The sequence below is a fragment of the Opisthocomus hoazin genome, chromosome 15 (genome assembly GCF_030867145.1).
Source record: "Opisthocomus hoazin isolate bOpiHoa1 chromosome 15, bOpiHoa1.hap1, whole genome shotgun sequence".
Classification (NCBI taxonomy): Eukaryota; Metazoa; Chordata; class Aves; order Opisthocomiformes; family Opisthocomidae; genus Opisthocomus; species Opisthocomus hoazin.
This window is the reverse complement of record NC_134428.1, coordinates 16,299,217-16,325,051: the sequence shown is the minus strand read 5'-3', so window position 1 is coordinate 16,325,051 and position 25,835 is coordinate 16,299,217. Positions and strand designations below refer to the sequence as shown.

The window sequence follows — 25,835 nt, the reverse complement described above, 5'->3', positions numbered from 1 at the left end:
TTGTGGATTACTGAGTTTATTCCATCAGCCGCTAAACATTTGGCAGTAGCATCTACACAGTAATTGAATTTTATCTCTGGATACAGATACAAAAATGTTTGTGTTATTTTTAGGGCACTGGTCTTGAACATCCTATTGGCAGCTCTGAATGGCTTCACTCGGCTCACAAGCAGTTGACCCAGGAAATATCTACACAGAGAACAGTACAAACAGAAAGAGAACAGCAAATAGAAACAGTTTGTGAAACAATTCAGAATCTGGTGGATAGTATTAAAACTGTGCTCACTGGTCATAACAGACAACTTGGAGATGTCAAACATCTACTGAAAGCTATGGCAAAGGTATGCCTAAAACTTGATTAGATTTATTCCTGTCACAAATGAGTGGGTTAGGCTGCTTAAAGAGACCCTCCCATTGAGTCTCAAGTTTCAGAATGGACACCCTTACTTTCTAAACTCCTTCTCAGAGAGGAGCTTAAGTGTGGCTGGATCCAGACTTAGCCCCAGACTTTATCAATGGTTTAGGTTTAAAGGATTATATGTGTCTAGTAGCAGTCTAAGGTTTATTCACAGTTTTAAGGTGGATCACAAGATTTTTAGCAGCACTTACCCATTGACTAATTTGACATTTACCAGGTGAATTAATAGAATTTACTTTAATCACAACAGTGACGTAATTACAGATTCGAGATGGCAATATTTATACTATACTTGCTATCAGGTACCTAAATCAGTTCACATACACATGCACGCAGACACAAAGATATATAAATGTATAAAAGTATACCTGTTAAAAATTGCCCTCCAAATCAGTGAAATACTCACTTCAAATGTCTCAACATTTCTCAACGGGCAAGGGCTGAGCCTCCAGGAGTGAAAGGTTTCAGCCCAGGTCCCATCGTTGGTTTTCAGCAATGGTCCTCTGTAAGAACTTGAGAGTTGGCGAGCTCTGAGAGGTGTCCCACTCGGAGGGAGATGTTGGTCGCAGCCCGCTGTGGTCCAGGAGAGCTCAGTGGGCCTCACTTAGGACCGCTTTTTATAGGGTTGCGAGACAATTGACTTTAGTCTTTTTTTTTTTTTTTCTGACAAGAAAAGTGCCAAGTTGTCCTAACTCGCTGCTTTTGTATCCCAGGCAAGAAAACAATGTTGGCTTATTCTTGAGATTGGCAGGTGGCCTGGTGGCAGTGGAGGTTTGCACCACCAACATTCCACCCTGTGACTAAAGTCAGTGCATCTCTGACTGGCAATGTGGTCACCTCTTGCCTCTGTGCCTATAAACAGATTAATACTACATTCCAATTATAATTTAAGGGAAATTTTTGGTTGGTCTACTTGATTATTAAGATTTTGTTAAATATAATTAAGAAATGTTATATTTGTGAGGAGGTCTTTGTAGCAGTGCCAGCCTAGCTATCTTCTACACTTTAACGTACAGAATAATGTTTAACAGCAAACATAATACAACAAAAATTAGAGAAATTGTAATGGGATGTAATATTTGATTCAGAATTCTTGTTGCTCTTGGTGACCATCCAAATAAGGTATCCTTCCAATGATGATCTCCATCCTTCTTCACTCTTTCTAGGATACCGTGTAACTTCTCTGTATCATGATGGACGGTAATCAGGGTTCTTTGTCCGTTTTTCTGAATTTGTTCTAGCAATTGATTTAAGTCATCATGTTGCAACAGTCTTCTCACCAATGTGAGGCTCGTCCCAATAGGGGTAGGCGATAGATCTTCATATGATGTATGGTTAGCTTGTAGCAATTGGTGGGTGGTTGTGGTTGTGGAGTCTCCTTCTCTGGAGATATTCAAGACCTGCCTGGACAAGGTCCTGTGCAGCCTGCTGTAGGTGACCCTGCTTCGGCAGGAGGGTTGGACTAGATGACCCACAGAGGTCCCTTCCAACCCCTGCCATTCTGTGATTCTGCAACAGGAGCTGAATAGTTAAAATCACGTCCTATAATTTTGGTAAAATTACAAATACAGATACTTGCATGATTATATGCGTCTGCAGTGGTGTTGTCTATAGATACAGAATCACAAAGGGTTCTCATGCAGATACATTTCCAACATATAGAAGTATAGTTTCAGGGGTTTCATCAGGATGCATTTCGAAATGACAGACATTTTGTTCACAGTCAAGACAAATGTCTTGGGCCTCAATGGTATTACTTTCACAGATAAATCCCTGTTGTTCCCACACAACACAGGCATCAACATTGACAGTTTTCCATTTACTCCCCTTTTGTTGGGCCAATAGTCTTATGTTCTAACGGATAGAGTACAGTTCCATTGTGATTTAATGCAGCGCAATGATTGGGTATATGGTGTATGCCGAAGCTTTTGTTTTGACCATACACGATGCTGTGGCTTTACTGTCATGGAGGAAATTAACTAGATGCCACCAGGATTGGCACTCCTTTTCAAATCTGGTTGTGTTATCCCAAATTATCTTTCAAATTTCAGTGGGTAAGGTGACCTCTTCGCTTTCTCTTATAATCGCTGCCACGGTAGATTGTACCCACGGTTTCTGTGTGCTTTTCAAAGTATCTAGAAACAGTAATATGTGTTCATGCACGTGGAGTTCAAGACATAAGATTCATTTCACTTCTAACAATTCATAAAGCTTTATTTCTAGAGGCTAATCAGGCTTTGGTTGAATTAAACCTTTTATTTGGCAGATGAAACCTTTTCTTTCTGTTTACAAATCCTCTAGGTTTTTAATCAGTAAAACACTTGATATTTTTCAAATTTATTTTCTTCAAATGTAACTACTGAAAATCATGGTTATTTGTAGTCAAATGACAAACTGAGGGGCTGAAAAGGCTAAGAAATGCTCAGCTTTATTCTTTTATCTGAAATATATCAAATAGTTAACCTTTTTACACATCTTTGTTACAGGATGAAGAAGCGGCTTTGGCAGATGGTGAAGAAGTTCCCTATGAGAGTAGTGTTAGGCAGTTCTTGGGTGAATATAAGTCGTGGCAAGATAATATTCAGACAGTTTTGTTTACATTAGTTCAGGTTATGGGTCAAGTCCGCAGTCAGGAACATGTTGAAATGCTGCAGGAAATAACTCCCACCTTGAAAGAACTTAAAACACAGAGCCAAAGGTAAGAAAGCCACCTTGTCTCAGGTGAGGGCATTTTGCTTATCTACTTGTGTATAGCAGAAACACAGCATGGGGTATCTCCTTGGTGGTTATCTTAGAATGCAGAAATCTTTTTGAAAATCTGACTTTCATTTTGGATTTTCCAGAAGTCAAGTAGTTGCATGAATACTTATCAACTCCATTATGTTTCCTAGTGTCTACAATAATCTGGTGGGTTTTGCATCACCCTTAGTCACGGATACATCAAATGAATGCTCAAGCCCGACATCAGCTGCTACATATCAGCCAACCTTTGCTGCAGGTAATACTTGAAAAAGCACAAACATTAAAATGTCAGGAATTGATATTAGAGAGGGGATCATAACTTCTATTAAATTTTGAAATACAGACAATATCTATAAGATTATAAAAGCTTATAAAATTCCAGTCATTCAGCATACAATACTGAATGACCACTTGATCATAGCCTTTGAATAGCCTTCGAGATCTGGATTGGCTCCACAAAGCCCAGAATACATGGAATGCATTGTCATGTATATCAACTGAAGTGTAATTTCTGTTGAAATTAGTATTAATATTTATGGAGACTTTGGAGTTAATCCTGAAACCCTACCAATGCATTCATGTTTGCAAAATTTTCATTACTTTACAGTAAAAAAACATGAATAAAGTTTCTCACGAGCATGGATTTCTTTCTATTTAAAGGATTATTTGACTCTCAGTATTTGGACTAAGCGCAGGTTCATGATTTCCATCAAGAACAAGAATTGTATTTTACAACTGCTGTACAAAATGATAGAATTAGAGGTTGAGAGCCGATAAAAATTTGCTTAATGTAAATAAATGTTTTGCAGTGGAACAAAACCTCTTGTTTATGAAGTGAAAGAAATCAGAAAATGGAAAGATTGAAGAGGGAAGAACTGGTGTAAAGTTTAAAATGCATTTGTACCGAAGTACTGATAGCTGCATTTGATACACATTTAATTGTGTTTTTTCTTGCATCTACAATATATCATTTTTAATAGTTTAAGTGCTTTTAAACTGTCTTTACAGCTGTACGGAGCAATACAGGCCAGAAAACTCAGCCAGAGGTGATGTCGCAGAATGCAAGAAAGCTAATTCAGAAAAATCTTGCCACGTCAGCAGATACTCCTCCAAGCACAGTCCCAGGAACTGGCAAAAGTGTTGCCTGTAGTCCCAAAAAGACAGCCAGGGACCCTAAGACGGGAAAAGGTAACTGTGGGCTCAAAATCCAAACAAATAAACAAAATCCTCAAACAAGCACAACCACCACCACTAACAACAAAAAAACCCCAAAACACCTCAGTGGGCTTCTGTGCAGGAATGTAAAACTGAATTAATCTTGTTTGGTACCTTTAGCCGTGCAGGAAAGGAATTCGTATGCAGTTAGCGTGTGGAAGCGGGTCAAAGCCAAGTTAGAAGGCCGAGATGTGGATCCCAACAGGAGAATGTCTGTTGCTGAACAGGTGAGTTGAAAATAGTAAAGCTCCAGTTCTCGTCCTTGCTTTAAATATTTGGTAGTAAGCACTTGTGTATGCGTGCTGAAGTATGCCATAAAGACTAAAAAAATCCTGCTGTGAATGAGGGGGCCCTTTTGAGGTGTGCTATTTATATTCCAACACAAATCAAGGTGTGCTTCTGCCTTGTATTGCTGCATTTGGTTTTTTATCAAATGCTTTTGTTTCCTATATCATAGATTTATACAAACTCATGAATTGGATAAAATCACCTCTTGTGTATCAGTAAGCTAACAGTTGCATAACTGTTGATATCCAGGTAGAACATGAGGTCTGTACATCTGTCTAAAGGACAGAACTTGTCTGTATTTACCAGCATAACACAACCATGCTCCTGTCTCTGGGAAACTGAATCAGTGGACACAGATATCCACCTAAATTGTGACTGTTTTCAAGATATGGGCTGTGAATGAGATGATGTGTGATCTTTTTTTGCCCCTCCAGTACAAATTCCTGTTGTTTATGTGGACTACACAAAGCTATGTAAGATGAAGTTTACAGTTCCTATAGATTTTTTCACTGAAGTTTTGTGTTTGTAGGTGACGCTCAAGAGTAAATTTTAAGATTATTTAAACACTTGTAAAAATCTAGCTTATTTTTAATTACTTGTTTTACCTTTTTGATAGGTTGACTTTGTGATTAAGGAAGCAACTAATCTAGATAACTTGGCTCAGCTGTATGAAGGTTGGACTGCCTGGGTATGAGTAGGGAGAAAGCACGTGAGTCTGGTTCAGCGAGGTCAGACATCCACCAGAATCGACTCGGCCTCAGGCATCCATAGCCGCACCACAGGCGGTGGTGATGCATACTGGGGCCTAATCTGAGGAAACCTAGGAAATCTCGGTGCACTGGGAAGTGAATCCTGCAGGATAGCTGCACTCAGGGATACGCTAAACACAATGGTCTGTAACCCCCGCGGTCAAGGGTGAAAGCTCACCGCTTGAACAACACGGTTTGTCTTTCTGCTACGGAAGAACTGCAAACGTGTCTGGGGGTTAGCTGCAGAAAGAAATCGGGATGCTACAAACCGCAGAGTGATTTGGAATTCAATTCCACCTGACCCTGTGAACAATTCAGGAAACACCGAACCCTGGTCAAAGAAAAACAGAAAAAAAATGGGGCCATGAAGAAATCACAGCAAGGGAAGATTTGATGCATTCAGATTCTTGTTACTCTTGTTGCGTGGCAACAGTGCTGGTTGAGTCGACCAGTTAGTGTGGAAAAAGGCTACAACGCCTAAACTTCAGAAATGGACTGAAAGCGAAGAGCTGTACATCAGATATACGCTGCATTGGAAGAACTTCTGAGATAGAAGAAAAAGCCTTTGTTCTCTTCTCCCTTTCCTCTTTCCTTTCTCTCCTCCCTCCTAGCCTTTCCTTGCACACACCCTTCTTGGCTTATTCTTGTAGGTTAGGCGTACTTCCAATATCCTTTTTGTTTCAATCCTTCTACTTCACAGTTTAGTCAAATTAACAACTTAAATTTTGTTTGGTAAACAAATTTTCCAAAAGCACTGAAAATACAGAACATCAATTATTACTTATGAGTTGGATGGTCAAATGCAAAATGTAATTTTGGTTATTTTAAAGTCATTTTTGTGATTCTATTATGTACAGTTTCTCAAAATTGTCACTGTGCATCTAAAAGTAATGAATCCTACAGGCATTTGATTTAATGTGCACTTCCCTCTGCTTGCAGTGTACACTTTTTTGTAATTCAGATTGTCCCTCCAATCTCATTCTGCTGTGATTGCTGTAGTTTCTTTCGTACGATGTAGCTAATCCAATGTAATCTTTACCTTTTTAAAAACCAGGATAGAGTATCTAGTAGAGTTTTACATTGTTGATGACAGACAAACAATAAAGTGATGTTCTGGTGGAGGCAGAGTGATATCCTTTTTACTTCACTTTCCTAATACTTTAGTTTACACTTGTAAATTATAGCACTTCAGCTCACAGGGGTATACATACAATCCAGAAAATGAAGGACTCTCCAATTTTTGTTCAACTAGATCTGTAAAGATTTCTGCAAAGTAATGTTCCTTTGCCATATTATTTCTATAGATGGCTGTTCAGTAATGCATCCATAGTGAATCTTCCACCAAGATTTTTTGGTTTTTAATCAGTTCTGCACTCGAAGTGTGATTATGGTCAGAAAAGTCTCTCTAAAAATGGCATCTTCTTACTTTGATGTCCTGCTTGTCTGTTGGTTGTCTAAAAGATTTCTTGCTTCCCTTTAAAGTTCACCTTTAGCTGTACTTTAAAGTGGGACACCTTTAGGAAAAGGCAAATTCCTTTTCTTAGAGCAAATAAACCTAACACAGTTCAGTTACAACTACAGAACCTTAAAGGTGCTCATAGCTAAAGCAGAAATGCACACTGGTGTTCGCAACCCAGATCGATTTGCATAGCTATGTACAAAAAGTTTCTCTTTTGTAAACTTGGTGAATTCATTACGTGCAGTTGCTGAAAAACGATAGATGTGAGAAGATCCTTTATGCCATTTTAGTCACTTTTCAGGGTCAAAACACATTTTAAATACAGCATTTTTTTCAGTCCAAATTTAAGTATTAAAGGAGTGGAGCCAAGCTCACTACTGGCATAAAATTCATTTAATTGAGTGGATTTGCAGCAGTCCATCTGAGTAGAAAGCTTGGCTAGTAACTTTCAGATGACATCAGTTAACACCAGGCATAAGTAATAGACGAACTTGTATTATTTTCAGTATTTGCACTATGCTAACTGTTCTGCCTCCTCAGTAGGTCTTAGAATTCACTTTCTCCTCTGTTGCCAATTTTTCGTGGACATGCACTTTGAAGTGTAAGAATTTTCAACAGACACACAGCCTTTTTTGCATTCTGATTGCCTGATTAGGGAAGTCACAGGCTTGATGTCTAATGATACCGTGCAAATGCATTCCACTGCCATTGCTTCCTGACCCATCTGCTGCGCCGTGCATTGCAAGAAAGAAGGCGTTTGAATGTTGCAGGGAGGAACATTCATATGCAGAACGGGACACTTGATGCTGTTGGTCCTTTTTATTTTTCTCCAGTTAAAGGTGACCTTATGAACAATCTGTTTGGAGTACCGTAGTAACAAGAGTGTGTTATACATGCTGTTTTATTTCTTGGAAGTTGGGGGGTAGGGAGGGGTAATGCACTCACCTGTGGCTCATGCATTATACCTCTGCTATCCAGAAATGAAACACGTGTGTGGAGATGGGTTCTTACTGCGTAAATTAATAAAGTTTTAAAATAAAAAAAGAATATGTATTCATAACTTCCTTGTATGCTAGACTGCTTGTGGTTGTGAAAATTACGGGGGAGAATAAAGTGCCTAATACAAACAAATACAAAACAAATCCCTATTTAGAGCATGATTCTGCTGCGACTTAAATTTGCGTAACTAATGTTGAGGAGACAGCTCACCTGCTGAGGAGTTGGTGGGACTGTTGGCTTTTGTGTACTGATGCATTTTTCTTGGTAAACGTTGACAGTGTGGCAAATTCGTACAGTCTTGGTTAAACCTAAAATGCAGATTCTGTGTGTGCATCTTGCATGGTAAATAAGACTGCATCAGTTACATTATCTTTTAAAAGATAATGTGTTTCTTATAAAGACATAAAATTGCTTGATTTTTCAGTAAAACTGAGACGCTTTTCTGCAGTAAGACAGACCTAGAATAATGCAAATCTAGAAGCAAATCTTTGTAAATAACATTACAAATCAGCTGAAGCTGTAGAATTCAGACTGTTCAGCTGATGGCAATTTTTGCATGATGGTCATTTGCAGTAAATGCTAACCAAGGGACCATGCTATAAACTGCTTTCTCAAAGTATGCTCATCCATTTTAAGTCATTCCCGCCTCCCAGTCGTGTAGGATAATGGTTGAGATGCTCTTAACCCTTTCAAAATCCAGTCACTAGTTTGCCTCTCTTCCTGCTCACCTCTGTAGAGCCAAGATGTAAACATGCACTGCTCCACCAGATGGGTTAATGGGATAGGTTAAGCAAACTGGAGTCATTAGAATTATTTTGGTGGAATAATTGCAGTGTCAAGTTAATATAACTGAAACTTAAATTGTAACAGATGTGTACAGTTAACAGAAATCATTTTGGTACTTTGCAGGGAGTTAAATCATAGAATGCTTTGGGTCGGAAGGGACCTTCAGAGGCCATCTATCCCAGCCCCCCTGCAGTGAGCATTGACATCTTCAACAGACCAGGCTGCTCAGATCCCCGTCCAGCCTGGCCGTGAATGTTCCCAAGGATGGGGCATCGACCACCTCTGGGCAACCTGTGCCAGTGTTTCACCATCCTCATTGTAAAAAAATTTCTTCCTTATATCCAGTCTAAATCTACCCTCCCTTAGTTTAAAGCCACTGCTCCTTGTTCTATTGCAACAGGCCTGGCTAGAAAGATTGTCCCCGTCTTTCCTATGGGCCCCTTCAGGTACTGGAAGGCCACAGTAAAGTCTCCCCGCAGCCTGCTCTTCTCCAGGCTGAACAGCCCCAACTCTCTCAGCCTTTCATCACAGGAGAGGTGCTCCAGCCCTCTGATTATCTTTGTGGCCTCCTGTGGACCTGCTGGTCTATTTTTCCTTTGCAACATTTAGTTCTGCATTCAGTGATAAGTCTATTTAACTAGTAGTATATTTTGTCTAATTTTTAAAATCTGTAAAAGACTCCTGTCTCACATATAAATCAGACATAAATCAGAGGGAGGGGATACAGTTTTCCAAGGAAAGGTGAATGAGACATCTGTAAAAGCACTGGTGACACTGAACACAAGTGCGAGGCTACCTGGCGCGGGAGAGGCCTGTGTTTCACTGCACAGACTCCATTGTGGGAATTGCAGCAGCCATGAGCTCCAGGCCCGTGACAGCACGTAGTGCCATCCACCTGCTGATGGACTGATCAAATAATCCTCGTCCTGTTAACTGCTTTGTGATACCTCAGTGAAAAGCACCATAGAAAAATATTCCTTCAGAAATACTGGAGGGGACTGGAGAGGTTAAAGCTCCGTTTCTGTGAATACTGTAGTCCTTGAGGTTAATTTGCTTCACTTATTCATCAGTGTATTCTGTGCCTAGAACATTTGGCCATCCTCTTTTAGCACACTCCAGTACTTCAAAGGTTTCTTTGCGCTTTTTTTCCCCTTTCTTTTTTTGCAAGTTTTTCCTAAAATTAGCGGACACACCCCTTTACGCATGAAAGAATTGGACTAGGAAGGAAGTTTAAGATGACACCATCATCTGCTTTCTTAACACAGTACCCAGTTATCACATGGATGTTTATTTTTTTTTCTGTAGTGAAGAACAGTAATTAATTGAGTATACTGTTAATATTTTAGTTAAAGAATTTCATTGAAAGTACAGGTACTACATAAAACTACTGTTGTATGTAGCTAAACACATAGTTGATTAGAGCAATTTGGCCATCCGTCAGATGAATTTTTTATTAACAGCGTAAGAAAGAAGTCTGAGATGCATTTATTGTATTAATATGGTGAACGGGTGAAGGCTTAGCATGTACTATGTGTGTCTCTGTGTCTGCCCTAAGTGTACAGAGCAATTAAACTGCTCCTTTTAAAGGTGCTGTGAAGTTAGCTTGGGTGTTTAATTTTCTGTGCATCTGCTAAGACAGAATCTCAGCATAGTAGGAAGAATGCAGCACATTGCAGCATGATCTGCCATACGTTGAAGCATACAGAAAATAATTGGCTTTCTATAGCTCAGGTAATGTATGGGAGGTGGTGAATAGTCCTCTACACTCCGAGCTACTACTGTTACCATTCTCTGCCTTTTACATTAGGACTTCAACAACCAAATTTATAAACATATACATCTGTATGTATACACACACATCTCTTTTTCACTTTACATTGTGCTTCCAAAGGCCTGGCTGCTCAGGGAGGGGGGCATTGAGCAGGGCGGCAGGGCCCCACGCTGTCCTGCTCTCTGCATGTGAAGGCCTGTCTCCTCCAATGCGAGGGCATCCTGCAAGGCTCGCTTTTCCCTCAGCTCCTCCGAGCTACAGAAACACGTAACACGAGGGAACGGCACCTCTGTGGGCCGCCTAGGATGGGAGAGAAGCTTCAACAGTAGACTGACCTGGGAGCTGGTGTTTTGAGAGACTGGCTGGAAGGTAACAAATCTGACAGTGCTTGGAGGTAATGGAAATACCTGCTTTTTTCACTGGCAAGTGCCTGTGGTGTTGTGGTGAGAATCATACAAATGGATGGAACCAGGAGCCAGCTGGTCATGTCGAATAGCCATAGAGGTGGCCTCTGCAGGGCACTACACATTACTCCCAGAACAGCAATGCATCATGCCTCTACGTGCGTCCATGCTTCCTCAAATACTAACCAGAATTACTGCTGGTGTTGCTTCCTTAGCAGATTAGCTTTTGTTTGAGCTTTACTGTGGTAAAATTAAAGATGTTGAGGGTGGACTCCATCATTTTTAAGTGCAAAATAGTACACAAAAAGACTCATGGCTTTTAGCAACACGTGAATGAATCAAAAAGTTGTTCAATAAAGTACCTATTCTTTACATACAATCTTGAATGAGTGTGAAAAACACCCTGCAAAAGATCAAACAATTCAGTATAGACACATTTTTGCTTTTACAGTGTCATGTTTAGTCTTTCTCCTCTCCATCAAGCCAGTGAGTTGGGTTCGAAAAGTATTGCAGTTTTGGTGCCAGAAATGTTTCCAGGATGTTTTCTTTGCTCTCATTTTGGAATTGTATTACATCCTAGGGATTGTAATTAATCTCATTAACATACATGACAAACACTTAGGAAGTTAAGTCAGAAAAAAATACTTGTCTCCCAGTGCTTTTCTCCTATGTCTATTCCCATGCTACCACAGCTTCTGAAAAAAACAAAGCAACTTGTTGGACAGATGGTAATTACCCCAGCTAGGTCAGGCAGTGGTGGTGTTCAGAGCTGGAGAACCTTCTTGCAAAGCTAGTTGTTGTTCCACCCGTTTCCCCTGTGGTAATCCAGAAATCCCGCACCCGCAGATCCTGCTGTCTACAGCTGACGCACCGGCTGCTTCACACTGGCCACGTGCAATAAATAAGTAACCATGCTGGAAAACCAGCAAACTTTAAGTCAAAGACAGTTTGTTGGTGAGCGCCTCTGGTGCCATGCAATCATAGAATCACAGAATCATGAAGGTTGGAAAAGACCTCTAAGATGATCAAGGCCAGCCATCACCCCATGCCCACCATGTCTGCTGACCACGTCCTGAAGCACCAGGTCTGCACATTTTTTGAACACCTCTGGGGATGGGGACTGCACTCCTCCCCTGGGCAGCCTGTTCCAATGCCTGACCACTCTTTCAGGGAAGAAATTTTTCCTAATATCCAATCTAAATGCGTTTGTGCTTCCCCCCCCCCCCCCCCCCCCCCCCCAATCTTGTGGTTTTATTGGCATTCTGGTATTATGTCCAGATTAAGGAGCCCAATGTGCTAAATATGACCCTCTCCCGGAGAGAGGGCAACCACTGCATACACGGAGTCAGAGCAAATGCGTCGCTGGAGCTTTGATCGCTGTTTTGAATGTGTCCGTCAGGGGAGAGATCAATCCTGTCTCTGCTGCAGCGACCGGGCCTGGGCGGTCGCCTTCAGGTGCCTCTGCCAGTTCGTGGGGCCCGTGAGAAGAGGTAACGTCTCTGAGCAGCACATAACCTTTGACTTGTTTGCCTCCTGATCACCGCACGTCGGGGTACACAGGCCGGGGTTTTTTAAAATAACAGCATTACACTCGGCAGCCTCGGCGGGGAGGTGACGGTGTGGCCACCCCCGCTCCGGCGCGGCCACCCCCCGCGGCCAAGCCCGCTCCGGCGCCTTCCTCACGGCCCGGCGGGCACCTGCCGGCGCTACGCCCTCGCCAACGCTCACCACGGGCAGCCCAGCCCCGCCCCGCCCCGCCCCGCCCCGCCCCGCCCCGCCCCGCCCCGCCCGGCCCGGCCCGGCCCGGCCCGCCCACTCCTGCCGCAGTCGCACTGCGACGGAGGGAGGGGAAGAAGGCGCTGACGCCCCGCCCTGATTGGGCGGCTGTCGCCATTCGAATCCCGCCAGCCAACCGGCTGTCGATGGGGCTCGACAGGAGCTCTGGGATTGGGTCGCGCTGTGTTTCGAGAAGGCCAATCAGAATGCCGAGAGGAGCCTCGAAGGCTATAAAAGGTGGCGGCGCGGGGTGTGAGGGGAGGGTGCGGCCGGCCGGGAGCGGCAGTGGGAGAGCTGTGCAAGATGGCGGAGGGCGACAACAACAGCGTCTACCAGCTGGTGAGGGCGGGCGGCCCTGTCTGGGGCGGGAGGCGGGGAGGTGCTGCCCGGCTGGGGCAGGGCTGGCGGCTGCTCGGCCCCGCCGGCGCGGAGTAGCCTGTCCGGCCCGCGGCGGTTGGCGAGGGCGCCTGGGCCCCCGAGCAGGTGAGGCGCGGGGGGATTGCCGCCCGGCGCTGGCCTGTGCTTCTGCGAGGTTCCTGTGCGGGGCCCGGCTTGTGCCTTGGGGCCTGAGGAGGCCGCGCTCCGTGCGTCCCGGGAGCGGGCCGGGGCTCACCGTGGTGCCTGGCCCTTGCCTGGCGCGGGGGGCCGCCGTGTGACACCCGCCGCGCCGCGGCGATGCAGGGGGGTGCCGGGAGCTGGATGATCTGCCTAGATTAAACACATCGGGGGTGGACTTAAATGCTTAAAAACGTAAATAAATAGGAGGATGCGTGTATCCGCCTTTGTAATGGTAAACGGCTGCCGTGGGGTTTGGGAAACCGCTGTGGAAGCGTCTGGCGGGGCTGGCGAAGGGAAGCTCTTGGGGGCGTTGCTGCTCAGGGCTGTTCTGGCCGCGGGAGGCTCTGGGGCCGACGGTCAGCAGTGCAGAGAGGGAGGGCAGGTGCGGATTTCTGCAGAAAACATCCACGGAACTGTATTGCCAAAAATACCTGCAGTGTTCAGGAGAGATGCCCCTTTCGGAGCAGGAGTTCGTATTTCTGGAAAATCCATGTTTGATTAACGAAAAAACACTTTCGATGGATGGGCTCTGGAATTAAGTGCTGTTGACAAAAGCTGACTTAAGCTTCCTCTACCTGGACCAGTGGGAAAACAAATTACAACGGTTGTCTTCTAGGCTGACAGAGGCAGGCTGCTATTAATAATGCTGTTATGTTCTAGTCTGTTTCCCATTAAATTTTCTCTTGGTTGTGATGTTAAATGCAGGCAGCCAGAGGTAATAAAGCAAAACAATTTGTTGTAAAATGTCATCTGGAGAAATGCAGCTTATTTTTTCTCCATGTGACAGTTTGTGTTTATATGTGAAATAGATATGATAACTGGAGGGTGTTCATCAGCATGTTGGATAGTTTTCTACTCTTTATTTTTGGTCCTGAACTAATTTTGAAACTAAATTTGAAAACTATTTGTAGTTTTCAAATAGTTTCCAATGGTATTGCACAAGAAAGCTATGCTTTACCATGGTAGCAGCACTCAGTGCCTTTGTTACTCTAGTGATGTACTGCTGAGGGGAAACTATTAAGTTGTATTAAATGTGGAACACCTCAGGTGAACTGCTTAGCAAGCTGGTGCCAGAGCAGGCAAGGCCTCCTTGCAGAAGATACGTAGGGAGGAATGTAGGAATAGTATGGGAAGAGGAGTTTACAGGCTGCCGGATTGCTGTCTTGGGCAACCTGTGGAAAAACTTTCTTTGCAGTCCAAATGCGATCAGTTGGGTAACTTTACTGTGGATTCTGAGTTTTTATACATCTTCCATGTAATAAAAAACTGGTGTTGGACAGCAACTAGAAAGCTTCAGTTCAATGTGGCAGAGTTGTCTTTGAAAATACATGTATTTTACGTAGTTCTTGTGTTGCAGTTTTCCATACGTTGACACTGAAAATGTCAGAGGTTTTAGCTAGACTTTAAAACTTGGCTTTCTGCTAATCACAAGGGAGGGAATACTGTAAGTGGGAGATTAGGGGGAAAACACCTTGGCAGAGTCTGTGAGGAGTTATCATTTGGTCTAATAAGATATACTGCTACTTTGTTAGGATCTTGACTATTTTAAAGTGTCCCTGTTACAGTGTCATAATTTAGTACAAAATTTACAACATTACTGGTAATTTAATTGCTCAGAAACATTTGTCACTGGGGTCTTCAATTATGACACTTGTTTTTTTAGCTGCTCTGGTTAGTAATAAAGAATTTTCTTTTCTTTGTGTGTAGGCTACAGAAACTGCTAGCTTGGAAGAGCAGTTGCAAGGATGGGGAGAAGTGATTTTGATCACTGATAAAGTTCTTCGCTGGGAGAGAGCCTGGTTTCCTCTGGCGCTGATGAGCGTTGTTTCCTTTTCTTTTCTGTAAGTAGCTTGTGGAGGGAGCCTAGAACACCATTGCACTTTCATAGCTGTAATAGGTAGGAAACTTATTGAGTAAATGATGAAATAACAACCTTCCTATTACATAGTTAATGATGTCTTACTAGATGTCTTTAAAAATGTAATAGGAAGGCTGTTACTCCAGGTTCTGTTTCTGAATGCGTGTGAACTTTGTTGAAAAGAAAAACCTTAAGTACTGTGAGTGGGAAGTGACATCCTGCTCGAGTCATATCCTGCTTGGAGGAGGGGCAGTGCTTTCTGCAAAAGCTGCTTGCCAGCTATGGTTGCTGTAGTTTTTTACCGTGCTCAGCTGTATGTTCTTCATTGGTGCGGTTGTATTCGGCCTTCATCCTTTGTGTCCTGCTTCTTAGCCAAATCTGGTTATCTCCTTTGGCTTTTTTCCCCAAACCAACAGCAACATCATTATGGAAGACTTGTTTCCATAGGATAAACTTTCCTATTCTGCATCTTTGATGTGGTGTTTAGGATGAGTTCAATCAGTTTTGCACAACTTGTTTTTTTACATTCTCTGTCCTGTCCTTTGAGAAAGGAGGAAAAGAAAAGACTGCAGGTAAGTTTCAGTTGGCAGGATGGGGGACTGCTTTGTGTCTCTGGAGTGCAGATAGAGCTGGCTGGCTGGAGGAGGCACTTGTATGTGCTTTTATGTAACCTGGCAGGAGTCAATATGACCCCAGCCTGCCCTGTACAGGTAAGTGTCCACACCAGCTGTGCAGTTTGCCAGTTGCATGTGTTTTTGGAGTAAGAAGAGAGGAGTTACAGAAATAAATGTTGAACCAGGTGAGGCAGAGATAATCGGTCTTCTGGCTAATATAAATTTAATGGTCTTCAGGGGAGGTGAGGAGGCTTGAAATCAAATGAAACTGAAAAGTAACTTTTCAAAGAAGTAATTGCATGAACTTCAGGGTATTCTGCTATAAATTCCGTGATTATAACAGGAAAGATCTTGTGTTGAATAATACTTTGAAGACATTAGATGGAACGACTAAGATTCTGAATTGGTAGCTATGAAAAATTTACTGGAACATTCAGCGCAGTAGCACTGTGCAAAGTGTATAGAAAGACTGGCTGTGCAGTGGACTGTGTCTTTACTTTCATTACTTCATTGTTCAGGAAGTTCTGTTAAGTGCAAATAAGTAGCACAGGGCACAGCTGAGCATTAACAGACACTTATGAGAGTGCTAGTTCTTGTCCGTTACCCATACTGCTGTATTTGAGTGATGGCACATTTCACAGGTAAAAGTGGAGATTTATGGCTCCTTGTCCAGAGCAAGTTTGGTTTGCCCTCACAGGTGTGACAGAGCAGATGACAACCCGCAGTGGATCTGAATGCTGTGACTTAAGAACCAGGACTAGAGCTTTCACTCTGCCTGGTTATTCCATATGTTCACTCACTCACCCTCATCCCCTGTTAGTGAACTTCACATCAGTGTGAAGTTCACTAGGTGTCAACTGCTGAGAGCGCAATAATGAAAAAAATCATTTGTACTTTTACTGAACTTCACAGAATCACAGAATGGTAGGGGTAGTGTGTTCTTATTTAGTACATGAAGAAAATTGTATTTTTTAATCTGTCTTTCTTTGTAATATTGTTGAAGTACTTAAACCTCTTTTTCAAATTTGCTGTTACTAATACATTTTTTGAGGTTGGGCAAGAGGTTATGCCTACTGCTTGAAATCCTGAGCCAATCTGAAGAGTTGAGTACATATGTCTAGTATTCAGCAGTCTGAGCATCCAGAAATCATTTCTGTTATCTTCTTTCTGCAGGATGATCTACTACTTGGACCCATCAGTTCTTTCAGCTGTCTCCTGTTTTGTTATGTTCCTCTGTTTGGCTGATTATCTTGTTCCTGCTCTTGCACCTAGAATTTTTGGCTCTAATAAATGGTGAGGAAAGCTTGAATTAAAACAGTTTGACTGTAAATAAAATCTGAACTTTGTCAAAATGAATATCTGACTTGCAGATATCAAATGATTACTTTATAGAGTCATTATAGTATGAAATCGTCAGTCTCTATAATATATGAAGTGAGGATGGTAAGATGTCCTTCATTTTTCTTTTTCTGAAAGATAATTACTACAACATATATTTGTTCTTCTCTTCTAGAAAAACACGAGTTTTTTTGAAGGAGTAGGCACATTCTTTGCTCTCTTAAGAATGCTAGTTCTGCTAAACTAGTTATTAGTAGTTAATGGATAACAGATACTGTGAACTGAAATTATGAAGAAGGGTATTGGATTATATGTTTGGAAAGAGTGGCAGTAGTAAATATGATGAAGGAATAGAGTAATGCAGAGAGTATGAATGTGATTGAAACAGATTTGAAGAAGGGCAGGGCTTACATGAGAGCAGTAAGCTGGAGGAGAACCTTATTTGAACTAAATTTTGAGTTAAAAGTAAATTTTCGTCCATCTGCTTTAAGATGACCAGTGGATAAATGCTCTTGTCTAATAAGGAACTGGCACAAAAACCAAAGTAATACAAATGGGTATCAGGTGTGTATTACTTGTATGTATCACCCTGGTATTGGATTAAAATCAGTGGTCTTCTAGTTTGAATGTGGTTGCTCTTTGGGAGGCAGTTTGAGAGTCAGTGTACAGAAAAAAATACACGGGCAATTGCATTACCATGCTCAATAAAGATAAGGTATAAAACCAAGTGAAGCATATGCCAGGACAAGTACTGGATAAATTTTTACTGCTGAAAAAATATCATGGGAGACTTTTTTTAAATTTCATATGAGATCTTAAACTCTTATTTCTGGCTTTTTTCTTTAATAAAAGGACTACGGAACAGCAGCAAAGATTTCATGAGATTTGCAGCAATTTGGTAAAATCTCGTCGCCGGACTGTTGGATGGTGGAAACGTCTCTTCACACTGAAGGAAGAGAAGCCTAAAATGGTATTGAGTTCCAGGAGTTCATCTCTGTTCTCAAGATTTTCTTTGTTTTGTTTTGTCTTAAGTATTTTAGCAAGGCACGTGTCTGAATAAAGCTGGTATTTCAAACCAAGACCCAGCAGTTCTGGCTGTGACCTGATGCCAGTCACATGTTACTCAAACCTGGAGTGGCAAGATACAGGACTTCAAACTTGCAGTGCTGTGCAGTTAGGAGCATACCCTTGATACTAACATAAAGCTAAACTGGGTTTCTTTGGCTAGGTCAGTTCTGGAAACACAGCTTGTTTCTAGTGTACGTGATCTGTCCAGAAAACTAGATCTTACTAATGTGTTGGCTTAGGTACATGAACTATGGAGTTTACTCTCCTGAAAACAGCTTCAGGAACCCTGTGAGGCTCAAGTTGTCAGTGGGGATCTGACTCTAAGGCATAGCTGGACAGAAAAGAACCTGCGTCCTGTAAAGCTGGTGGTCTAAAAATAAATGAGAGCATACAATTGTAGACTCTGTAACCTCAATTTTAACAAGCCTACACGTGGGTACTGCATGTGGAAGAGCCAGCAAACTTCAAGTTAGTTTTAAATGTTGAAGTGTTGCCAGATGCTGAGGGGAAAGGGGAGAATTTCCAATAGATCTGTGATAACTGTTACCTTTTCATTTTTTTAGTACTTCATGACCATGCTTTTTTCTCTTGCTGTGGTTGCCTGGATTGGACAGCAAGTTCACAACCTGTTCCTGACCTATCTTATTGGTAAGTGTGCAGCATGCAAAACAGAAGGAAGTATTCTGTAAGCTGCCTAAAATGGTATGAGGCTGGTAGAAGTAAGTTTTGGCTGTTTGTGTGGTGATTTTTTTTTTGTTGCAGGATTTTTTTTTCTGTTTTCAAGCAGTTAATTGGGGCTTAAGAGAAGCAAGGAATTTCAAGGTGACAGGAGCTTGTTAAAGGAGTATTAATTACTTTTTTTTTCCTCTGCAGTAAGTTTCTTCTTGCTGTTTCCTGGACTAAACCAGCATGGTATCATTACAAAGTACATTGGAATGGCAAAAAGGGAGATAAACAAACTTCTCAAGCATAAGGAAAATAAAAATGAATGAAGACTTTACTGCTGTTCACTCTTGTAAAAGGTTTCCTTGGGAACAGTTTTGAGAATTAACATATAATTAAGATAATAGAAGTTGTATTGCTCACTGGCTTTTTTTATTGGCTCCCTGATGAAGTGAAAATGTCACTCTAGCAACTGTGGTGGGTTTGTGTGTCTTCTTGCTGTGCTGACTGGGGTTCTGCAGCCTGCAGCTGATCTTCTGTGAAAGATCCTGACCTTGATGTATGGAGCTTTGTAAAGTGTCTTCACCAAACTAAGAGGCCCTGTAAATAAGTACCCCTACTCAAGAAACATCAGAGTTATGATGTGTGGTAGCATTTCTATGACTGTGTTAGTTTCACTGGTTGTTAATTTGTAGCTACTGCAGGTATGAAAGACAGTTCTGAAAATTTATGCTTCTTGGAGACTTGTTACTACTGATCCTTGTGGAAGGGGGACAATTAGTTGAACAGAATGATCATACTGAGGGTGCATACCCAAAATCGCTGCAGAAGGTGATCCTCTTGTCTCACTGAATCTGTTTGCTTTTTTTGGCTGCATATACCAGATTATCTGTTGAGTAGGTGTCTGGAATATATAAATTTGTAGTTGTTATTTAGCAGTAGTGTAAACTTCAACTTCTTGCGCCGAGACTGTAGAAAATGAGTTGTGTGGTGCGGGAAGAGTTGATTGTTCTAAAAACTGCTGTTGTCATGGAGCCGTGTACGCGTTTGGTTTTGTGAATGTGATCTGTATAAAAAAATCACCTTGAATATGGTAGGTTTGTCTCTGTAAATAAGCCAGTCTGAATTGTTTGTGCTTTTCTATGACCTCTCCCTCCTTTTTTATGAGCTTTTTTCTTTAAAGCTAAAACCTGTGTTAATGCATTTTAACAGTTGACTGTTTTAAAAATGAACTCAGTGTCTGTTGTAACTGTTGGATAGCTAAATACAGACTGAAACTTCGTGAAGTCTTGCTCGTTGTGACCACACGGAGAACTGCGCGAATGTCTGTCAGTCAGGAGCGGGGACTGGGTGCCGTGTGCAGTGTCCGAACGGGAGGATGCCTGTTGTTTGGAGTGGCTCACTGCGAGCAGTAAGACTTGTGTCAGCCTGGACAGTGCGCCGAGAGCTGCTGCTGCGGAGGGGGCTGGCCGCGGGGCCGCCTGCCGCGGCGGGGTGTGAGTGGTGGGCATGCGATGCCGGGAGGCGCCGCGGAGCAGCCCGGAAGGCGCTGTTCAGAACCCGTACCGCCTGCGGAGCGGCGTTAAACCCGGAGGGCGTGCAGCCCGGCCCCCGGTGCGGCCCTGCCCGCCGCGAACCCCCAGCTTCCCTGGGACGCCCTGTCGGAGCTGCGCCGGGGAGCAGCCTGGGACTTCCTCCGTTGTGGTCTGTCCGGGGAGGAACAAGGGCGAGGCAACGGGAGCGCACCCTGCCGGACGGCAGAGCCGCGGTGGCCGTGCCGTCGCGCTGTCCCGCTGCTGGGCTGAGGCTCCCGGGGTTTCGGTTTGTTGTGAGGTGTCGCCGCGTCCCGCCCCTCGCCCGGCGTCCCCGTTGCTGTAGGAACCCGGGCGGGAGCGTCGCTCCGGAAGTGCGACATGCGGCTGTTGGCCAATGGGCATGACAAGGCCCGGCGCGCGGCGCCTCCCGACTGGGAAGCCAAGTCTCGCGAAGTCTGTCGGGGCGCCGCGCGCCACCCGCGCCAATGGCCCTCCCATAATCCCGCGCGGGCGCCCGGCCTCTTCCTTTTCCGCCATCTTGCTGCGCCGGTGAGAGGGGGGGTGTCGCTGGTCCCGGCCGGCATCCGCTGCCTCCCGGCCCCATCCGGGCCCCGCGGCCGCGTCTGCCCGCCTCGCCGGGGCCAGGAGGGTGCGCCCGACCGGCCCGGCCCGTTCTGAGCCGGCGGCGTCTCCCCCAGGGCTCGCTGTAGCCTGCGGAGCGGAGGGTGGGGGGAAGCACCCTCCTGCCTGTGGCTCCGCTCTTCGCGGGGATGCGGGGCGGCAGCCGAGGGCGGCGGCTGGCAGGGCGGCTGGGCCCGGGCCGGGGCGGCGGGAGGCTGGGCAGGGCGCTGCGGAGCCGGGCCGCGGCGGCTGTGGACTGCAGGGAGCGAGGGTCGTGCGGCGAGGCCGGGGAGGAGGTAGCGGAGGGCCGTGGGGGCGGTCGGGTGATCTGGCGGCGCTCGCCCCGTGGGCAGGAATTGGCCAGGCCTGCTTGTCTGGGGGTCCCTGCCTTGGGGGTGAAAGCCCCCGCGTGCTGCAGGGCCGGGCCGTTGAGGGAATGGCCCTGTGGCCCGGAGGCGGCCTGGGCTCGGTCCGGCAGTGCACTGGCTCCGTTGGTGAGTGGGGCGGCGGTACCAAGGCTTGTGATGCCTTGCGGTACGTGGGGGGCTGTTGTTGTCAGGAGAATGTGAGAGTTGGTGCCCGGTTTCCTTTTCGGAGTGTTGCATTGCGCTTCCATTCTGAAATTTTTTTGCAGACAGGCAAGCCAAGCAGTATCGGTTCTGTTTAGTACCGTGTACAACCTAGTTTTTGAACAGGGCTAACGCTGCGTAATTGGGTTTAAAAGTCCCAAACAATTCACCTGGGAAAGGTGTCATGCTGGTGACATGTTTTTAAATCTTTGTGTGTGTGTGTGTTGATAAAGCCAAGTTTGAAGAAGTGTATCAGATTTCCTAACTTGTTATGATAGTTGTGAATCTTCTTGGGCATACCTGAGTACATGATTTGATCTGCTTTTTAGTCTAAGGATGCTTTTTAAGGTTTAATGTAACTTTCTATCGGTCTTAGATCTTTTAGGTCTAAAATTAGCCTGGAAATGCATGCTGCTCACTATTTCTGTGCTGAAAAGCTGATGTACGTAACTGCCTCCTCCTTCCCCCAGGCATCATGGTGCGCATGAATGTTCTAGCCGATGCTCTCAAAAGCATCAACAATGCAGAGAAACGTGGGAAACGCCAAGTTCTCATTAGGCCGTGCTCCAAAGTAATCGTCCGTTTTTTAACCGTGATGATGAAGCATGGTAAGTCTGGAATGCACAGCGCTGACATGTTTCTTGTTTGTGGTTTCCATGGATGCTGTTGTGTTAAAGTGCTTTTTGACTGAAAGTAAATCAAGATGCTGGAACTAGTTTTGTACAACATAGTTAACTGAGTTGTATTAATGTGACTAAGTATTATATGTTTGATTTGTCTGTTTTGTAATCTTTTGTAGGTTACATTGGTGAGTTTGAGATAATTGACGATCACAGAGCTGGGAAGATTGTTGTCAATCTCACAGGCAGACTCAACAAGGTAGGATTTGTCTTCCTAAATTCAGTTCTCTAGGAAGATGTGTAAATGACACGTTTGTTTTTTTTAAATGTTTGCTCCTGTTCTGAATGAATTTTACCTAAAGAAGGTAGTATTTATTGAATCCATGCAAATGAGAGTAGTATGGGTGCTATCAGTGGTTGTCAGATGCTTGTTAATTTTTGTAGATTCATAATAGTATGGTTGACTAATTATATTTGTGTGAAACGCTGGATATGTAAGACATTTTTAGGGAAGTCTGCTTATGAGTGCAGTGTGTGTTTCTCTCCCTTTAAAGGCTTTCTGGCTACCTAGTTATTTCTCAGTTTCTTTGATGTTTAAGCTGTCTAGAAGACTTGAGAGATAGGAACTCAGTTACTTTCCAGTTGATGTTTAATATCTTTAAATGTTGAGAGGACAAGCCTTTTTGCTGCTGCTGGATGGGCTTTGCTTGCAGTTGAGGGAAAGTTAAATGTTTTGTTTATTAGTTTTTTAAGTTCCTGGATCACATGAAGTGTTCATGTGCTTTCTGGCAATTTTTAAAATGCTTTTGTCTCAAGATACTGAGCGGTCTAGGTCTGTGATGGCTTGTTGTGCATCATTGTTTCCAGTTAAGCTATTCAGTTGGGAAGTGGCTCTTTAGTAGAGAAATATAAGAAAAATGAATTAGTCAAAATACATTGGGGGCTATCTCCATGATGAACAAATATTGCGGCTGAAAGTTGTTTGAGTGTAGTAGGTAGAGACTACCCAAATCAGCAGTGTTATGTGTCTGTAATAAAAATAATGCACGTCAGGTTTGAGTGTAGTGTTCCTTGAACTCTTCCTGGATGATCTCGTAAGAGATATTGCAGGGTGCAGCTGGATATGATATTTCTCTGAATAACTGCACTAAGGGGACCGTTGTTTGGTTTGCTCTTGGATATTAAGATAATTGGAGCCAGTGAGGTAACTGGAGGTGGTAGTAGTGGTCATAGTCAGTAATACAATTAACTTGAAAACTTGATAACTTTTATGCACGTCAGTTTCTCCCTGTTTAAAATCTACAGATTTTTTTGCTAACTATGTATGAGGATTAGGAGTAGTACATCCCTGAGTAATCACTTTTTTTTTGATGATACAGGATGCTTAATAACCTTCAGTGGTTTGTGCTGTCCCAGGTCTAGCCGTTAATTTGTTAGTTTAGCTTCAGCAGCAGTGTAGGTCACTCTGTTTAGGTGAGGAGGAGGAGGCCAGGCTCAGGAAGTAACAGCTGAATAGCTGTGTGAGAGTTTCCGCTCACCTCAGAGGAAGCGCTGTGTCATACTATGGGTAATGGAGCGTGTTTCTTGATACGCTCATCTTTTGCTGCCAAAAATATTTTAATTGCAGCTGTAAAATTCCTTAGTTCGGTGAGTTGGAATGACTGTTGTCCAAATCCAGTTTAGAAAGTTCTTCAGTTTGTGATGGAATTCTCTTTTATAGTGTGGTGTAATCAGTCCCAGATTTGATGTTCAGCTGAAGGATTTGGAAAAGTGGCAGAACAACCTACTGCCTTCACGTCAGTTTGGGTAAGTATGAAGAAGAGTTAAATCCGTGTGGTATGGTTTTTGTTAATTACACTTCCAGGCTGCCTGAGTTAGACTCCCCTAACGCCTTTCCTCTCATCAATCTGGAAGTAGGTACCAGTCTAAAAATCCATCTTCCATACATGCTCTTTTTAACCAGTTTTAAAGGGGCATTGCTGAGCAAGGACCTGTTTTTGCTTGGCTTTGGTAAATCCTGGTTTCACCATTTCTACAGTTTAGCAGGAAGGTAGGATTTTTCTCATACTCATTTTAATGTTAAGGACGATGTCTGGATGGGGAGGAGTCATGTAAGTTATCAGGCCAGTGGAAGTAGGTCATACTATCATATAGACTTCTTGACTGTGTATCAATTGATTAGATATAAAGTGAGGAGAGTCTCAGAAACTCTGTTAAACGAACCTTCACAACACAGAAAATCTTAGTGTTACGCAGTTTGTCATTCCTTCCCAAAATTCCCTGAGACAAGAGTAATAAATCTCAGTGCACCAGGATGAGAGAGCTAGAGGAGTCTACCAGCCAGTCTGTCCATCAAAGGCAGGATTAACAGTTCCTTGTCATTTTTGTTATTAAAGCTCCACTGATAAGCTGCTCACTTCAGCTGTACCTGTATAGCTTACTACTGTGTGTTGTCATATTTTTAAGAGTATTTACAGAGTGGTGGGACAGGAGGTTCTCAAACGCGACGCTGTGTGAGTGAAGTATGCTGATAATCCGAATGCTGGCATTGACAACGACTAAGGCTGCTTCAGTTGTCAGTCCAGACCCAGATCCTCATCTGCAGCAGTGCAAGTGCTCAAAACACGGAGAGACAAAGCGCTCGGAGTTGAGGAGCTGTCTGGCACCATGGCAACTCTACCTGCTCTGGAGAAAAATGTCTGCTTAAAGTAGAAGCACACTTTGTCTAGAAATGATAGAGTTGCTACTGCTACAACAGCTGAACTGATTTTGCAGTGGGAATGTGCAAGAGAACTTGCTGAGACTTAGGCAAATAGTTGGAGAACAGAAGCCTGCAAATGTCCTTTGTGCGCTGCAGAGTTGTACTTGTGAGAGGAGTTTCTTTTTCATTGTCTGGTAACCTGATATAAGTTCTGTTAGGCCCGTTCTTACAGAAAAAGAACTTGCTGTTGTAATACGGAAGTGCAGTTAGTGCTGTCGACTCTGCACAAGCATAGAACAAACCGATAAACTGAACATTTGTTCTTTCTTAATAGGTACATTGTACTGACAACCTCAGCTGGCATCATGGACCATGAGGAGGCTAGGCGAAAACACACAGGAGGCAAAATCCTGGGATTCTTTTTCTAAAACTTGTAAAAAAAGAGGATACTAATAAATTGTTCAAATGGACTCTGGTGTTTCCAGTCGGTATTTTAATGACTTTTAACGCTGCCTGTGATAGTGCTTGTAACAGGCAGCTCTTCAGTGAGTAGTGCTTAAGTTCCATCTTTCCTGCAAATGCTGTTTGGGTTCCACACCGTCCTTGGTCACAACTTTTGTCTCTTAGTAATGTAGGTACTTTCCATAATTACCACTTGATTGACAGTTGCAGGTCACTTCAGAATAGTTCCACAGGGAACTCCAGTGTTAAACTGCATACTCGACTGTCATGTGGTGGGATTGCTTCTTAGTTATTAGATATGTGTGTCTCCATAGTTACATATAACTCGGTTCACCTTTTAGCTAAATAATAGAAGATGCCTTGCCAGAAGATGCTTCCTGTTTATGGTATAAAAAGTTACGAGATGTGGGGTTGTGGAATAATTAAGCTGGTTGAAGTTTGATTTCAGATCACAATCTTCTTCCACATCTTGCAGCGTAATGAGTAACTGGGGTAGAGGGGTGAATAATGCTTTTTATCTTTCAAATCTCTAGTTTGAAAGTCCTTTGAAACATCAGTTTTGGGTAGGGTAGTTGGTGTGGAGCTGCTTTGCATGTTGCCGTGGAGATTTAGCTGTTTAGG

General features: G+C 43.4%; 3 protein-coding genes across 5 annotated transcripts in view; all 3 read left to right on the top strand.

Moving 5' to 3' along the window:
• SMG1 (SMG1 nonsense mediated mRNA decay associated PI3K related kinase) overlaps positions 1-7,606 on the top strand; it is a 72,346-nt gene extending 64,740 nt beyond the window's left edge. For both annotated transcript variants that reach the window (XM_075436859.1, XM_075436860.1), the window contains 6 exons: positions 114-341; positions 2,905-3,116; positions 3,310-3,416; positions 4,169-4,348; positions 4,496-4,602; positions 5,280-7,606. In XM_075436859.1, coding sequence (XP_075292974.1) covers positions 114-341; positions 2,905-3,116; positions 3,310-3,416; positions 4,169-4,348; positions 4,496-4,602; positions 5,280-5,357 — 912 coding nt within the window. In that variant the 3' untranslated portion in view covers positions 5,358-7,606. The remainder of the gene's footprint in view (positions 1-113; positions 342-2,904; positions 3,117-3,309; positions 3,417-4,168; positions 4,349-4,495; positions 4,603-5,279) is intronic.
• Positions 7,602-25,222, top strand: RPS15A (ribosomal protein S15a). 2 transcript variants are annotated; one of them, XM_075436862.1, is made up of 5 exons: positions 7,602-7,606; positions 21,902-22,039; positions 22,231-22,310; positions 23,772-23,857; positions 25,087-25,222. In XM_075436862.1, exons 2-5 carry the CDS (start codon positions 21,907-21,909, stop codon positions 25,178-25,180), a joined length of 393 nt encoding a protein of 130 aa, XP_075292977.1. In that variant the 5' UTR covers positions 7,602-7,606; positions 21,902-21,906; the 3' UTR covers positions 25,181-25,222. The 2 variants fall into 2 exon arrangements, with proteins under 2 accessions (XP_075292977.1, XP_075292976.1); XM_075436861.1 differs by lacking the exon at positions 7,602-7,606 and adding an exon at positions 20,695-20,790.
• On the top strand, positions 12,839-19,987 carry ARL6IP1 (ARL6 interacting reticulophagy regulator 1). The gene is made up of 6 exons (XM_075436898.1): positions 12,839-12,946; positions 14,873-15,006; positions 16,811-16,930; positions 17,828-17,945; positions 18,607-18,691; positions 18,917-19,987. The coding sequence occupies exons 1-6, from the start codon at positions 12,911-12,913 to the stop codon at positions 19,033-19,035; spliced, it is 612 nt and encodes a 203-aa protein (XP_075293013.1). The 5' UTR covers positions 12,839-12,910; the 3' UTR covers positions 19,036-19,987.
• Positions 25,223-25,835: the final 613 nt, after the last annotated feature.

What these genes read in the sequence shown, in the direction of transcription:
- ARL6IP1 (XM_075436898.1), top strand. Translation starts at nt 12,911, where the DNA reads ATGGCGGAGGGCGACAACAACAGCGTCTACCAGCTG. An exon ending in ACAACAGCGTCTACCAGCTG is followed by an intron (nt 12,947 to 14,872) that starts GTGAGGGCGGGC and finishes CTTTGTGTGTAG; the next exon opens with GCTACAGAAACTGCTAGCTT. An exon ending in GTTCCTGACCTATCTTATTG is followed by an intron (nt 18,692 to 18,916) that starts GTAAGTGTGCAG and finishes TTTCCTCTGCAG; the next exon opens with TAAGTTTCTTCTTGCTGTTT.
- RPS15A (XM_075436862.1), top strand. Translation starts at nt 21,907, where the DNA reads ATGGTGCGCATGAATGTTCTAGCCGATGCTCTCAAAAGCATCAACAAT. An exon ending in AACCGTGATGATGAAGCATG is followed by an intron (nt 22,040 to 22,230) that starts GTAAGTCTGGAA and finishes AATCTTTTGTAG; the next exon opens with GTTACATTGGTGAGTTTGAG. An exon ending in CTGCCTTCACGTCAGTTTGG is followed by an intron (nt 23,858 to 25,086) that starts GTAAGTATGAAG and finishes CTTTCTTAATAG; the next exon opens with GTACATTGTACTGACAACCT.